The following is a 13915-nucleotide window of genomic DNA, read 5'->3' as shown; positions in this document are numbered from 1 at the left end:
TGACGACATTTAATATGGGCTTCAGCACAGCGATGACTTACAATAAGAGTTTGCTGAAAATCAAACCCACAATGAGATATCACCTCATACCTGTTAGGATGACTATCATCAAAAAGAAAAGAGGTGGTAAGTGGCTCTTGACTCAGGTTGCCAGGATTCAAGCCCAACTGTGCTTCTTTCCAGTGTTGGGAACTTGGAGTTGCCAGGTAACCTTTCAACGCATTGTGAAATGGGAATGGTAATAGGACTGAATTCCTATGGGTTCTCTAAATATTAAGAAGACAATTCATGTACAGCACTCAAAAGAGTATCTGCGTATAGGGCACACACCATATGACCAGCATCAAAGGCAGCCACACCATGTAGTACAGACAATTATCTTTAAGAGAAATCTCTAGTTTCACCACTTTATGAGAATGAGAATGTTCTTCAGAGCCTTCTCTGATCTGGGATATGAGGAACAAATAGACAATTTCTGAATCTTCTTATGTCTTGTCAGTCATTCCTTTTGCATATACAAGCACTATTCCCAGCAAAAGAAATCTCTTCACATTTCATTCTGTGGATCTCAAAATAGCACTAGTCCAGTATCACTGGACCACCTAGTTTGTGGCCTTATATACTTACACTTGTTGGAAAGGTTGTCTGACCATGTGTGAAGCCCCAGTCACATCTCTAATAGTAAACAGCCCCATGCGTTTTGGCCTTGGGCTCATCCTGGCAGGCATTTGTGCATCTATCTCTTGGGCTGTGTAATAAAGATCCTTTTGGGAGCAGAGGTCAGTGTTTTAGGTAGCAGAGGTCTAGAAACTATTGCTAAAAGCCAGGATATTGGGCCAGGGGAAAATCTGTTTTCTCCTTTTGCTCTAGTGGCAGTCTTGGGCCAACAAGAGGGTGTGTATCATGGTCACAATTGAGTGCTTCCCAGGCTCTGGTTTCCCAGGAACCAGTGACTGACTGTCCTGGATAGAAGGACTTAACAGGGATGGGAGAAGCTGAGCTGTCATACTATCATCATTTTCATCAGTGCATTTTCATCAGTGCATAACAGAAAGAGAAGAGAAGCAATGTCAAGAACAGCCAGCTAGAAAACACATTTGAATGCACTTTTGGGGAAGGATTTTCTACAAGCAGGAGAACACTGTTATATGCAGTGTCACTAGAGCTCCAAAGAATGATGGCCAGAGCTGCCAGGACTGGTATGCTCTCTGTCTCTAACCACTAGGTGGTAGCTCAGCCCAAGGCTCAGAAGAGAGAAGGCATAGACTCAGGTCCAGAAGGGGTGGAGACAGGGAGGCGGGTCTGCCAGGCTGAATAAAGGCAAGGGAGCTGTGACTGAGGCTCAAGCTGCCTTAGCACTTGGTTCAGAGGATCCTGTCCTAGGGTGATGGCATTTAGCTGGTGGATGCCAGGTGCCCAGGCTGAGCCAGCACTCCCAGTGAGGAGCCCAAGGGCTGCTGTGCAAGAGAAGAGGCGCAAGAGAGCACTGGTAAATAGCCACACTTTCTATTAAAATTGCCTCGAAAGGAATGGAAAATCATGCCTAACTTACATGTAGAAGAGAGTTAATTGGATATTTAAACAGCTTGATATGATGTTTAATATAATATAATTTGTCGATATCTTTGAGATAGAACTAGACATAAATAGCAAGTGATTACAGGTTAATAAATACTTTTTATTGATGATGAGAATGCTGACAGATATTGTAGCTCTCTCCCCAGATGTGCTCTGAGTTTGGAGGGCAAAGGCATTTTTGAATATAAATCATGGGAGAGAATTTGAGCAACAAAGGAGTGAAGTATCTTGCTCTAGTATCTGGCAAATTTAAATCCCTTGTTACTTTGTACTGTGCTTCTGTGGAATTTATGAGACTATCTGTCAATCAGACTTTGTGGAATTTCAAATGCAGAAGTCAGGGAAAATATTAAAGGAAAACAACATTCTGTGAGCTCCAATTTTAACACATGTGTGCAACTTAAATTTACGCATTGAAGACAGTAACTTTTTGTATGTGGTTATGCTCAAATTAACAGATCACTGTGGCTAGTCTCAGTTACATCTAGGGGGACTGAGTCCTAGTGGATTTTAGAAGTGTGATATCAAAAACCAATGATGTACTATACCTTGGCTAATTGAATTTAAATAATTCAAAAATATTTAATATATATAAAAAAAGAAGCATGAGGACAAATGTTGAGAAGGCACCTATCTTTCTTTCTTAAGAGAGAAAGAGGGCCTGTCAATCCTTCAGAAATCTGTGCTCACTTGAGAAAAATGCAGTGCAGTAGCATCAGAAATGTAAAAATCAGACTGCAAGGAACTTTGTAGATTGTGAGTTCAGTATTTGAGAGCAAACTTGGGTGCTAGGACAACAAGCATAAAAAGTGAAACTGTCCTGGGCACACTGAAATGTATGGTCACTCCAGTAAGAGGTATGTGAAAGAATGGGAGCCCAAAGTAAGGAAGGCAGAGGAGGCTGGTGAAAATTCTAAGCCTGTGTGTTGGAGGGACACGATTCCAGGGATCCAGACAGACTGGGGCACACCAGCCTCATGCTAATGCTTTGAGTCCATTTAACCTCGTCCTTAGGTTTGCATGCTTTTGGCATGCTGTCGTACTTCTTTGGTAGACTGTTCACCTCTCTGAATCATGAATTAAAACCTGTTTTACAGTAAATTTGTTGCCAAGAAGAAGAGCAATGAATTCCTCATTTCACCTGCTTTTCTTGGATCTCAACCTGAATGCCACAGAAGGCAACCTTTCAGGACCAAATGTCAAGAACAAGTCTTCACCATGCGAAGAGATGGGCATTGCTGTTGAGGTGTTTCTGACTCTGGGTCTCATCAGCCTCTTGGAGAACATCTTGGTCATAGGTGCCATAGTGAAGAACAAGAACTTGCACTCCCCCATGTATTTCTTTGTGTGCAGTTTAGCAGTAGCTGACATGCTAGTGAGCATGTCTAACACATGGGAGACCATCACCATATACTTAATAAATAATAAGCACCTGGTGATAGCAGATGCCTTTGTACGTCACATTGACAATGTGTTTGACTCCATGATCTGCATTTCTGTGGTGGCCTCCATGTGCAGTTTGCTGGCTATTGCAGTGGATAGGTATGTCACCATCTTCTATGCTCTGCGCTACCACCACATTATGACAGTAAAGCGTTCTGGGGTGATTATCATGTGTATCTGGACCTTTTGCACAAGCTGTGGCATTGTTTTCATCATTTACTATGAATCCACTTATGTAATCATTTGCCTCATCTCCATGTTCTTCACCATGTTGTTCCTTATGGTGTCTCTGTATATACACATGTTCCTCCTGGCACGGACTCATGTCAAACAGATAACAGCTCTGCGTGGATACAGCTCTGTGCGGCAAATGACCAGCATGAAAGGTGCTGTCACCCTGACCATGCTGTTAGGCATTTTCATCGTGTGCTGGGCTCCGTTCTTTCTCCATCTCATTTTGATGATTTCTTGTCCCCAGAACCTCTACTGTTCTTGCTTTATGTCTTACTTTAATATGTACCTCATACTCATCATGTGTAATTCTGTGATTGATCCCCTGATATATGCTTTCCGCAGCCAGGAGATGAGGAAGTCCTTTAAAGAGATTATTTGTTGCCATGGTTTCAGAATACCCTGTAGGTTCCCTGGCAGGTATTAAACAAAAAGTTCTCTCTGTGGCTCTCTTTTATCCTTGATTTACATTATGACAAAATCAGCTGGTACAGCCAAGGAGTAAGCCAGAGAGCTAGAAATCAAAACCATGCATTCTGTTTATTGTTTTTCCATCTTGAATTTGTACTGCACTTATTTTCCCCTGTGGCAGTTGTTGGGTCAGACATGCACATGCTGCTTATCCATTTTGGGAATGGTCTGTGACAATTTCTTACTGTCCTGTTTTCCTCCTACTTTTTCTCCTGTTCCCACCCATTTCTGGTGGTCCGATCTATCCTCCATCTAGTAAGTGTGTGCTCAGGGAAGATAAAACATCCTGGATGCAGGTCTCAGCATGAGGAACAGCTATAACTGAAATTATAACTGAAAGAAAAGCTGTGTGATTGCTTTCTTTCCCCAGGATCAGTTTCATAATATTGCTTGATGCTCCTGGTGTAGAATTAAGTGGCCAAATTCTTTCTATTTGCAATTTCTAGTTCATTTGTTATGGGATGTCTCTACAGCTCTCTTTTCCAAAACTTTTTATTTTACAACTTATGTCCATAATTGTCCAAGGATGGAATTTCCTTAATTATACTTCTGTCAATCATGTTTTTGTCCTGCCCAGACATAAACCTTCATGCTACAAACCTTGCCTCATGTGGTGTGAAAAGTCTCTGTGTCTTATTCTGACTCAGTCTAGGGTTTCCAAATGAGTGTTTTGGGGTCATGTCAGGGGCTCTAGGTGCCCCCCATCCTCCATGTAGCACATGCCCATAGCCAAGTTATCTTTGACCTTTTCAGACAGAATCTGTCTTGGATTCTGAAATCCCCTCACCATATACTTTGCACATTACAATCTGACTCCAGCAGCTGGAGGTCAGGTGCCTATCTAATGCAGGGAGTCCTGTCTTCTTCAATGTAGAAGGGAGTGAGAAAATTTGAATTCAGGTCTTGACTCTGCCACCAACAGGCAATGTCACCTTAATCATCTCATTTCAGGTTCTACATCTGTGCTGATCTCACAGGATGGTCATTAGAACTCCATGAAAAAAATGTGAGAACACCTTGAAAACTTGTGAAGCACCACAAAGATTTAATATTTATTTTAAAGAAATGTTGCAGGTGGGATAAATACTAGGGGAGGATGCAGAGGGCAGTGGTCACTGGTCAGTAGTTGGAGCTGTGGCCCAGAAACTAGGAGGCCTGCTTTGCCACAGAGCAGTTCTGTTACCTTGGCATATCTCTAACTGCTTGGTTTCAGTGTTCTTATCTGAAGCGAAGAGCTTGGTCCTTACAGCTCTCATATTCTATTCTATTATTTTTTGGTATTTATATCTTCCTTTTTGTTTTGGATATTCATGTCTAGACTGTTCTCAGTGAAGGAAATAGTATAAATAAAATAAAAATAAAGACCATTAGGGTCACACATTGATGAGCTGTTGAAGTCTGTGGGGGCAGAGGAACTTCCTGGGTATAGTTCACACAAATAACTCATAGACATGATCCCCACCCTTGGCAGCTCAGAGTCCAGCAAACAAAAACAAAAGCCATTTCTGGCATAAGCAGGAAAATGCATAAAACATCCAAATCTTTGGAAAATGGCAAATAAGCAGGTTGTTGACAACTTAGGTGTGAAAAGATAGCAAGCTCTTCAAATCATTTTAGCTGAACATTCCTGGGTATATCCATGCATGTAAGTGATCTCTACATAATTATGATGGGAACCTGCAGTCCATGTTTGCATGGGACATCTCAGGAGTCTAGGTTCTATAAAAGCTGGCCCCATGGCCCATGTGCTCATCTCTGTGGCCCTGTTCTCTTTAGCATTTCTAGTACAGAGTAAGCCCTTAGTTGATGTTTGTTATTGGTGCTAAACAAATGTGTACTTAATCTGCTGCCCAATAGCAGATTGCCTGGGAGCACTCACTGAGTGCTAACTGAGGTCACTAGGACTTCCATCCTTGGGTAAGACCAAATTTCAGCTCTAGTGTTTTATATTGGCTCCACCTGGGAACCCAGTTCTAGTTAGGCTAACTCTGCTCTGGCGCTTCATGGCTTCAAACAAGGTCTGACCTTTCTATAAAGGTCTTTAAGGAAATGCTCAAATGCCTTAATCTCCATAAATGAGACAGAAATAACCAGTGTTCAGATGTGTCTTCATTTGGAAAGAATACATGTATATAATGACATGGTAAATATCTGTAAATGAGCCAATCCCTGGACTCCCAGCACAAAGTCCTCTCCACATACCTCAGTATCATAAAAGCCATCTATAGAAAGCCCACAGCAAATATCATTCTCATTGGGAAAAAAGCTGAGATCTTTTCCCTTAAGGTCAGTAACATGACAAGGATGCCGACTCTCACCACTATTGTTCAACATAGTACTAGAAGTCCTAGCCTCAGGAATCACACAACAAAAAGAAATAAAAGGCATTCAGATTGACAAGGAAGAAGTCAAACTCTCTCTCGTCACACATGACATGATACTTTATGTTGAAAACCCAAAAGACTCCACCCCCAAATTGCTAGAACTCATACAGCAATTCAGCAACATGGCAATATACAAAATCAATGCACAAAAGTCAGTTGCATTTCTGTACACTAACAATGTAATGGAAGAAAGAGAAATTAAGGAATCGATTCCATTTACAATAGCTCCAAAAACCATAAGATACCTAGGAATAAACCTAACCAAAGAGGTAAAGGATTTATACTCTAGAACCTACAGAGCACTTATGAAAGAAGTTGAGGAAGACACAAAGAGATGGAAAAACATTCCATGCTTATGGATTGGAAGAATAAACATCGTTGAAATATCTATGCTCCCCAGAGCAATCTACACTTTCAATTCCATCCCTATCAAAGTACCACTGACATTTTTCACAGAGCTGGAACAAACAATCCTAAAGTTTGTATGGAACCAAAAAAGACCCCAAATCAACAGGGGAATGTTGTAAAAGGAAAACAAACCTGGGGGCATCACAATGCCTGACTTCAAGCTATATTACAAAGCTGTGATCACCAAGACAGCATGATACTGGCACAAAAACAGACATATAGATCAATGGAACAGAATAGAAAACCCAGAAATGGACCCTCAACTCTATGATCAACTAATCTTCAACAAAGCAGGAAAGAATATCCAATGGAAAAAAACAGTCTCTTCAATAAATGGTGCTGGGAGAATTGGACAGCTACATATAGAAGAATGAAACTGGACCATTCCCTTACACCGTACACAAAGATAAACTCAAAATGGATGAAAGACCTCAATGTGAGACAGGAATCCATCAAAATCCTAGAGGAGAACATAGGCAGTAACCTCTTCAACCTCAGACACAGCAACTTCTTGCAAGACAGGTCTCTAAGGCAAGGGAAACAAAAGCAAAAATGAACTTTTGGGACTTCATCAAGATAAAAAGCTTCTGCACAGCAAAGGAAACAGTCAACAAAACTAAGAGGCAACCCATGAATGGGAGAAGATATTTGCAAATGACATTTCAGATAAAGGGCTGATACCCAAAATCTATAAAGAATTTCTCAAACTCAACACCCAAAAAACAAATAATCCAATCAAAAAATGGGCAGAAGCCATTAGGGAAATTCAAATCAAAACCACATTGAGATACCACCTTACACCATTTAGAATGGCAAAAATTAACAAGTCAGGAAACAACAAATGTTGGCAATAAATTGGAGAAAGGGGAACCCTCTTACACTGTTGGTGGGAATGCAAGTTGGTACAGCCACTTTGGAAAACAGTGTGGAGGTTCCTCAGGATGTTAAAAATAGAGCATGTAGTGAAAAGAAGGGGCACATGCACCCCAATGTTCATATCAGCAATGTCCACAATAGCCAAACTGTGGGAAGGAGCCAAGATGCCCTTCAACAGATGAATGGGTAAAGAAGATGTGATACATATATACAATGGAATATTACTCAGCCATCAGAAAAGATGAATACCTACCATTTGCATCAGCATGGATGGAACTGGAGGGGATTATGTTAAGTGAAATAAGTCAAGCAGAGAAAGACAATTATATGGTTTCACTCATATGCGGAACATAAGGAATAGCTCCTTAGTCTGTTTAACTGTCAGTATAACCTATTCAACTCCCAGCTCTCTAAATTCATCACAAGTTTTAGTCCTCCGACATCTCCTATCTTGCTCTCAGTGCTTTTATGAATTCATTCCTTTTTATACTTTTTTACTGTCATTTCTTTGGATTTTTGGGAAGAAGTGGAGATAGATAATTGAATGAGAAATCTATTTGAGCTACATTTCAGGGCCAGCAGGATCCATCTTCTGTGCAAAGCAGAAAAACAGGAGGTTGTCCGGAATCCAGTGCCTGGTTCCAACTGTGGTTCTTAACAAATACGTGGTCACACCCAGGACAAGAGCCTTTGCAACATTAAGGAGTCACAGGAGTCCTACTTCCCTTGGCACCTTGATCGTGTTCTATTGTCTTTCTTCTTACCTTGACTCTTAACTAGAGAGTGCAAAGCAATTGGTCAAAGACCATAACCCGGGTCAGAGTAGATGGGCAGAGTCCCTAGGGTGTCCATTCATCTGTTCAACATTTGGTGGCCTTTCAGAGTTGATGGTCAAACTTTTTTCTGCCATCGGGTGACAGTGAACATTATCTCACATTTACATCCTATCTTCCATCTAACCCTCTGACCAGCTAGTTAAAGTGACTAGGAGAGAATTTTCCCCAAAACCTCATTGCTTAAAAACTAATAAAAAATATCTTGAATGCCAACTGCAATGTTCTATGTCTTTTTTAAATTTTTTTATTGTTATGTTAATCACCATACATTACATCATTAGTTTTTGATGTAGTGTTCCATGATTCATTGTCTGTGCATAACACCCAGTGCTCCATGCAGAACGTGCCCTCCTCAACACCCATCACCAGGCTAACCCATTCTCCGACCCCCCTCCCCTCTAGAACCCTCAGTTTGTTTTTCAGAGTCCATCGTCTTTCATGGTTCGTCTCCCCCCCCCGAATTCCCCCCCTTCATTCTTCCCCTCCTGCTATCTTCTTCTTCTTTTTTTTTTTCTTAACATATAATGTATTATTTGTTTCAGAGGTACAGATCTGTGATTCAACAGTCTTGCACAATTCACAGCGCTCACCATAGCACATACCCTCCCCAGTGTCTATCACCCAGCCATCCCATCCCTCCCACCCCACCCCCCACTCCAGCAACCCTCAATTTGTTTCCTGAGATTAAGAATTCCTCATATCAGTGAGGCCATATGATACATGTCTTTCTCTGATTGACTTATTTCGCTCAGCATAACACACTCCAGTTCCATCCACGTCGTTGCAAATGGCAAGATCTCATTCCTTTTGATGGCTGCATAATATTCCATTATATATATACCACATATTCTTTATCCATTCATCTGTCGATGGACATCTTGGCTCTTTCCACAGTTTGGCTATTGTGGACATTGCTGCTATAAACATCAGGGTGCACGTATCCCTTCGGATCCCTACATTTGTATATTTGGGGTAAATACCCAGTAGTGCAATTGCTGGATCGTATGGTAGCTCTATCTTCAACTTTTTGAGGAACCTCCATACTGTTTCCAGAGTAGTTGCACCAGCTTCCATTCCCACCAACAGTGTAGGAGGGTTCCTCTTTCTCCACATCCCTGCCAACATCTGTCATTTCCTGACTTGTTAATTTTAGCCATTCTGACTGGTGTGAGGTGGTATCTCATTGAGGTTTTGATTTGGATTTCCCTGATGCTGAGCGATGTTGAGCACTTTTTCATGTGTCTGTTGGCCATTTGGATGTCTTCTTTGGAAAAATGTCTGTTCATGTCTTCTGCCCATTTCTTTTTTTTTTTTAATTTTTTTATTGTTATGTTAATCCCCATACATTACATCATTAGTTTTAGATATAGTGTTCCATGATTCATTGTTTGTGCATAACACCCAGTGCTCCATGCAGAACGTGCCCTCCTCAATACACATCACCAGGCTAACCCATCCTCCCAACCCCCTCCCCTCTAGAACCCTCAGTTTGTTTTTCATAGTCCATCGTCTCTCATGGTTCTTCTCCCCCTCCGATTTCCCCCCCTTCATTCTTCCCCTCCTGCTACATTCTTCTTCTTTTTTTCTTTCTTAACATATATTGCATTATTTGTTTCAGAGGTACAGATCTGTGATTCAACAGTCTTGCACAATTCACAACGCTTACCAGAGCACATACCCTCCCCAGTGTCCATCACCCAGTCACCCATCCCTCCCGCCACACCCCCCACTCCAGCAACCCTCAGTTTGTTTCCTGAGATTAAGAATTCCTCATATCAGTGACGTCATATGATACATGTCTTTCTCTGTTTGACTTATTTCGCTCAGCATAATACCCTCCAGTTCCATCCACGTCGTTGCAAATGGCAAGATCTCATTCCTTTTGATGGCTGCATAATATTCCATTGTATATATATACCACATCTTCTTTATCCATTCATCTGTTGATGGACATCTTGGCTCTTTCCACAGTTTGGCTATTGTGGACATTGCTGCTATAAACATCAGGGTGCACGTACCCTTTCGGGTCCCTACTTTTGTATCTTTGGGGTAAATACCCAGGAGTGCAATTGCTGGATCATATGGTACCTCTATTTTCAACTTTTTGAGGAACCTCCATACTGTTTTCCAGAGTGGCTGCACCAGCTTGCATTCCCACCAACAGTGTAGGAGGGTTCCCCTTTCTCCGCATCCCCGCCAACATCTGTCGCTTCCTGACTTGTTAATTTTAGCCATTCTGACTGGTGTGAGGTGGTATCTCATTGAGGTTTTGATTTGGATTTCCCTGATGCCGAGCGATATTGAACACTTTTTCATGTGTCTGTTGGCCGTTTGGATGTCTTCTTTGGAAACATGTCTGTTCATGTCTTCTGCCCATTTCTTGATTGGATTCTTTGTTCTTTGGGTGTTGAGTTTGATGAGTTCTTTATAGATTTTGGATACTAGCCCTTTATCTGATATGTCATTTGCAAATATCTTCTCCCATTCTGTCGGTTGTCTTTCGGTTTTGTTGACTGTTTCCTTTGCTTTGCAAAAGCTTTTTATCTTGATGAGGTCCCAATAGTTCATTTTTGCCCTTGCTTCCCTTGCCTTTGGCGATGTTTCTAGGAAGAAGTTGCTGCGACTGAGGTCGAAGAGGTTGCTGCCTGTGTTCGCCTTTAGGATTTTGATGGACTCCTGTCTCACATTGAGGTCTTTCAACCATTTGGAGTCTATTTTTGTGTGTGGTGTAAGGAAATGGTCCAGTTTCATTCTTCTGCATGTGGCTGTCCAATTTTCCCAACACCTTTTGTTGAAGAGACTGTCTTTTTTCCACTGGACATTCTTTCCTGCTTTGTCAAAGATGAGTTGACCATAGAGTTGAGGGTCCATTTCTGGGCTCTCTATTCTATTCCATTGATCTATGTGTCTGTTTTTGTGCCAGTACCATACTGTCTTGATGATGACAGCTTTGTAATAGAGCTGGAAGTCCGGAATTGTGATGCTGCCAGCTTTGCTTTTCTTTTTCAACATTCCTCTGGCTATTCGGGGTCTTTTCTGGTTCCATACAAATCTTAGGATTATTTGTTCCATTTCTTTGAAAAAAGTGGATGGTAGTTTGATGGGGATTGCATTGAATGTGTAGATTGCTCTAGGTAGCATTGACATCTTCACAATATTTGTTCTTCCAATCCATGAGCATGGAATGTTTTTCCATTTCTTTGTGTCTTCCTCAATTTCTTTCATGAGTATTTTATAGTTTTCTGAGTACAGATCCTTTGCCTCTTTGGTTAGATTTATTCCCAGGTATCTTATGCTTTGGGGTGCAATTGTAAATGGGATCGACTCCTTCATTTCTCTTTCTTCTGTCTTGTTGTTGGTGTATAGGAATGCCACTGATTTCTGTGCATTGATTTTATATCCTGCCACTTTACTGAATTCCTGTATGAGTTCTAGCAGTTTTGGGGTGGAGTCCTTGGGGTTTTCCACATAAAGTATCATATCATCTGCAAAGAGTGAGAGTTTGACTTCTTCTTTGCCAATTTGGATGCCTTTTATTTCTTTTTGTTGTCTGATTGCTGTGGCTAGGACTTCTAATACTATGTTGAATAGCAGTGGTGATAGTGGACATCCCTGCTGCGTTCTTGACCTTACGGGGAAAGCTCTCAGTTTTTCCCCATTGAGAATGATATTCGCTGTAGGTTTTTCACAGATGGCTTTTATGATATTGAGGTATGTACCCTCTATCCCTATACTCTGAAGAGTTTTGATCAAGAAAGGATGCTGTACTTTGTCAAATGCTTTTTCTGCATCTATTGAGAGGATCATATGATTCTTGTTCTTTCTTTTGTTAATGTATTGTATCACGTTGATTGATTTGCGGATGTTGAACCAGCCTTGCAGCCCAGGGATAAATCCCACTTGGTCGTGGTGAATAATCCTTTTAATGCACTGTTGGATCCTATTGGCTAGTATTTTGGTGAGAATTTTTGCATCCATGTTTATCAAGGATATTGGTCTGTAATTCTCCTGTTTGATGGGGTCTTTCTCTGGTTTGGGATCAAGGTAATGGTGGCCTCATAATACGAGTTTGGAAGTTTTCCTTCCATTTCTATTTTTTGGAACAGTTTCAGAAGAAGAGGTATTAATTCTTCTTTAAATGTTTGGTAGAATTCCCCTGGGAAGCCATCTGGCCCTGGGCTTTTGTTTGTTGGGAGATTTTTGATGACTGCTTCAATTTCCTTAGTGGTTATTGGTCTGTTCAGGTTTTCAATTTCTTCCTGGTTCAGTTTTGGTAATTGATACATCTCTAGGAATACATCCATTTCTTCCAGATTATCTAATTTGCTGGCATAGAGTTGCTCATAATATGGTCTTATAATTGTTTGTATTTCTTTGGTGTTGGTTGTGATCTCTCCTCTTTCATTCATGATTTTGTTGATTTGGGTCATTTCTCTTTCTTTTTGATAAGTCTGACCAGGGGTTTATCAACCTTATTAATTTTTTCAAAGAACCAGCTCCTAGTTTCGTTGATCTGTTCTACTGTTCTTTTAGTTTCTATTTCCTTGATTTCTGCTCTGATCTTTATTATTTCTTTTCTCCTGCTGGGTTTAGGCTTTATTTGCCTTTCTTTCTCCAGCTCCTTTAGGTGTAGGCTTAGGTTGTGTACTTGAGACCTTTCTTGTTTCTTGAGAAAGGCTTGTATTGCTATATACTTGCCTCTTAGGACTGCTTTTGCTGCATCCCAAAGATTTTGAATAGTTATGTTTTCATTTTCATTTGTTTCCATGAATTTTTTTAATTCTTCTTTAATTTCCTGGTTGACTCATTCATTCCTTAGTAGGATGCTCTTTAGCCTCCATGTATTTGAGTTCTTTCCGACTTTCCTCTTGTGATTGAGTTCTAGTTTCAAAGTATTGTGGTCTGAAAATAGGCAGGGAATGATCCCAATCTTTTGGTACCAGTTGAGACCTGATTTATGACCTAGGATGTGATCGATTCTGGAGAATGTTCCATGGGCACTAGAGAAGAATGTGTATTCCATTGCTTTGGGATGGAATGTTCTGAATATGTCTGTGAAGTCCATTTGGTCTAGTGTGTCATTTAAAGTCTTTATTTCCTTGTTCATCTTTTGCTTAGACGATCTGTCCATTTCAGTGAGGGGGGTGTTAAAGTCCCCCACTATTATTGTATTGTTGTCAATGTGTGTCTTTGCTTTTGTTATTAATTTCCTTATATAATTGGCTGCTCCCATGTTAGGGGCATAGATATTTACAATTGTTAGATCTTCTTGTTGGATAGACCCTTTAAGTAGGATATAGTGTCCTTCCTCATCTCTTATTACAGTCTTTGGTTTAAAATCTAATTCGTCTGATATAAGGATTGCCACACCAGCTTTCTTTTGGTGTCCATTAGCATGGTAAATGGTTTTCCACCCCTTCACTTTCAATCTGGGGGTGTCTTTGGGTCTAAAATGAGTCTCTTGCAGACAGCATATCGATGGGTCTTGTTTTTTAATCCAATCTGATAGCCTGTGTCTTTTGATTGGGGCATTTAGCCCATTTACATTCAGGGTAACTATTGAAAGATATGAATTTAGTGCCATTGTATTGCCTGTAAGGTGACTGTTACTGTATATTGTCTGTGTTCCTTTCTGGTCTATGTTGCTTTTAGGCTCTCTCTTTGCTTAGAGGACCCCTTTCAAGATTT

The 13915-nt window shown here is 40.8% G+C and overlaps 1 protein-coding gene across 1 annotated transcript; it reads left to right on the top strand.

Annotated features, from left to right (window-relative positions):
• The first annotated feature begins 1368 nt into the window (after nt 1-1368).
• Nucleotides 1369-3679, top strand: MC5R (melanocortin 5 receptor). Its single transcript, XM_032399194.1, has 2 exons — nt 1369-1489; nt 2676-3679. Exon 2 carries the CDS (start codon nt 2702-2704, stop codon nt 3677-3679), a length of 978 nt encoding a protein of 325 aa, XP_032255085.1. The 5' UTR covers nt 1369-1489; nt 2676-2701.
• The last annotated feature ends 10236 nt before the right edge of the window (nt 3680-13915 follow it).

Source organism: Phoca vitulina, unplaced genomic scaffold, assembly GCF_004348235.1.
Source record: "Phoca vitulina isolate PV1807 unplaced genomic scaffold, GSC_HSeal_1.0 scaffold138, whole genome shotgun sequence".
In the NCBI taxonomy this organism is placed as follows: domain Eukaryota; kingdom Metazoa; phylum Chordata; class Mammalia; order Carnivora; family Phocidae; genus Phoca; species Phoca vitulina.
Note: the sequence above shows the minus strand (reverse complement) of the source record. Positions and strands in the feature narration are given on the sequence as shown.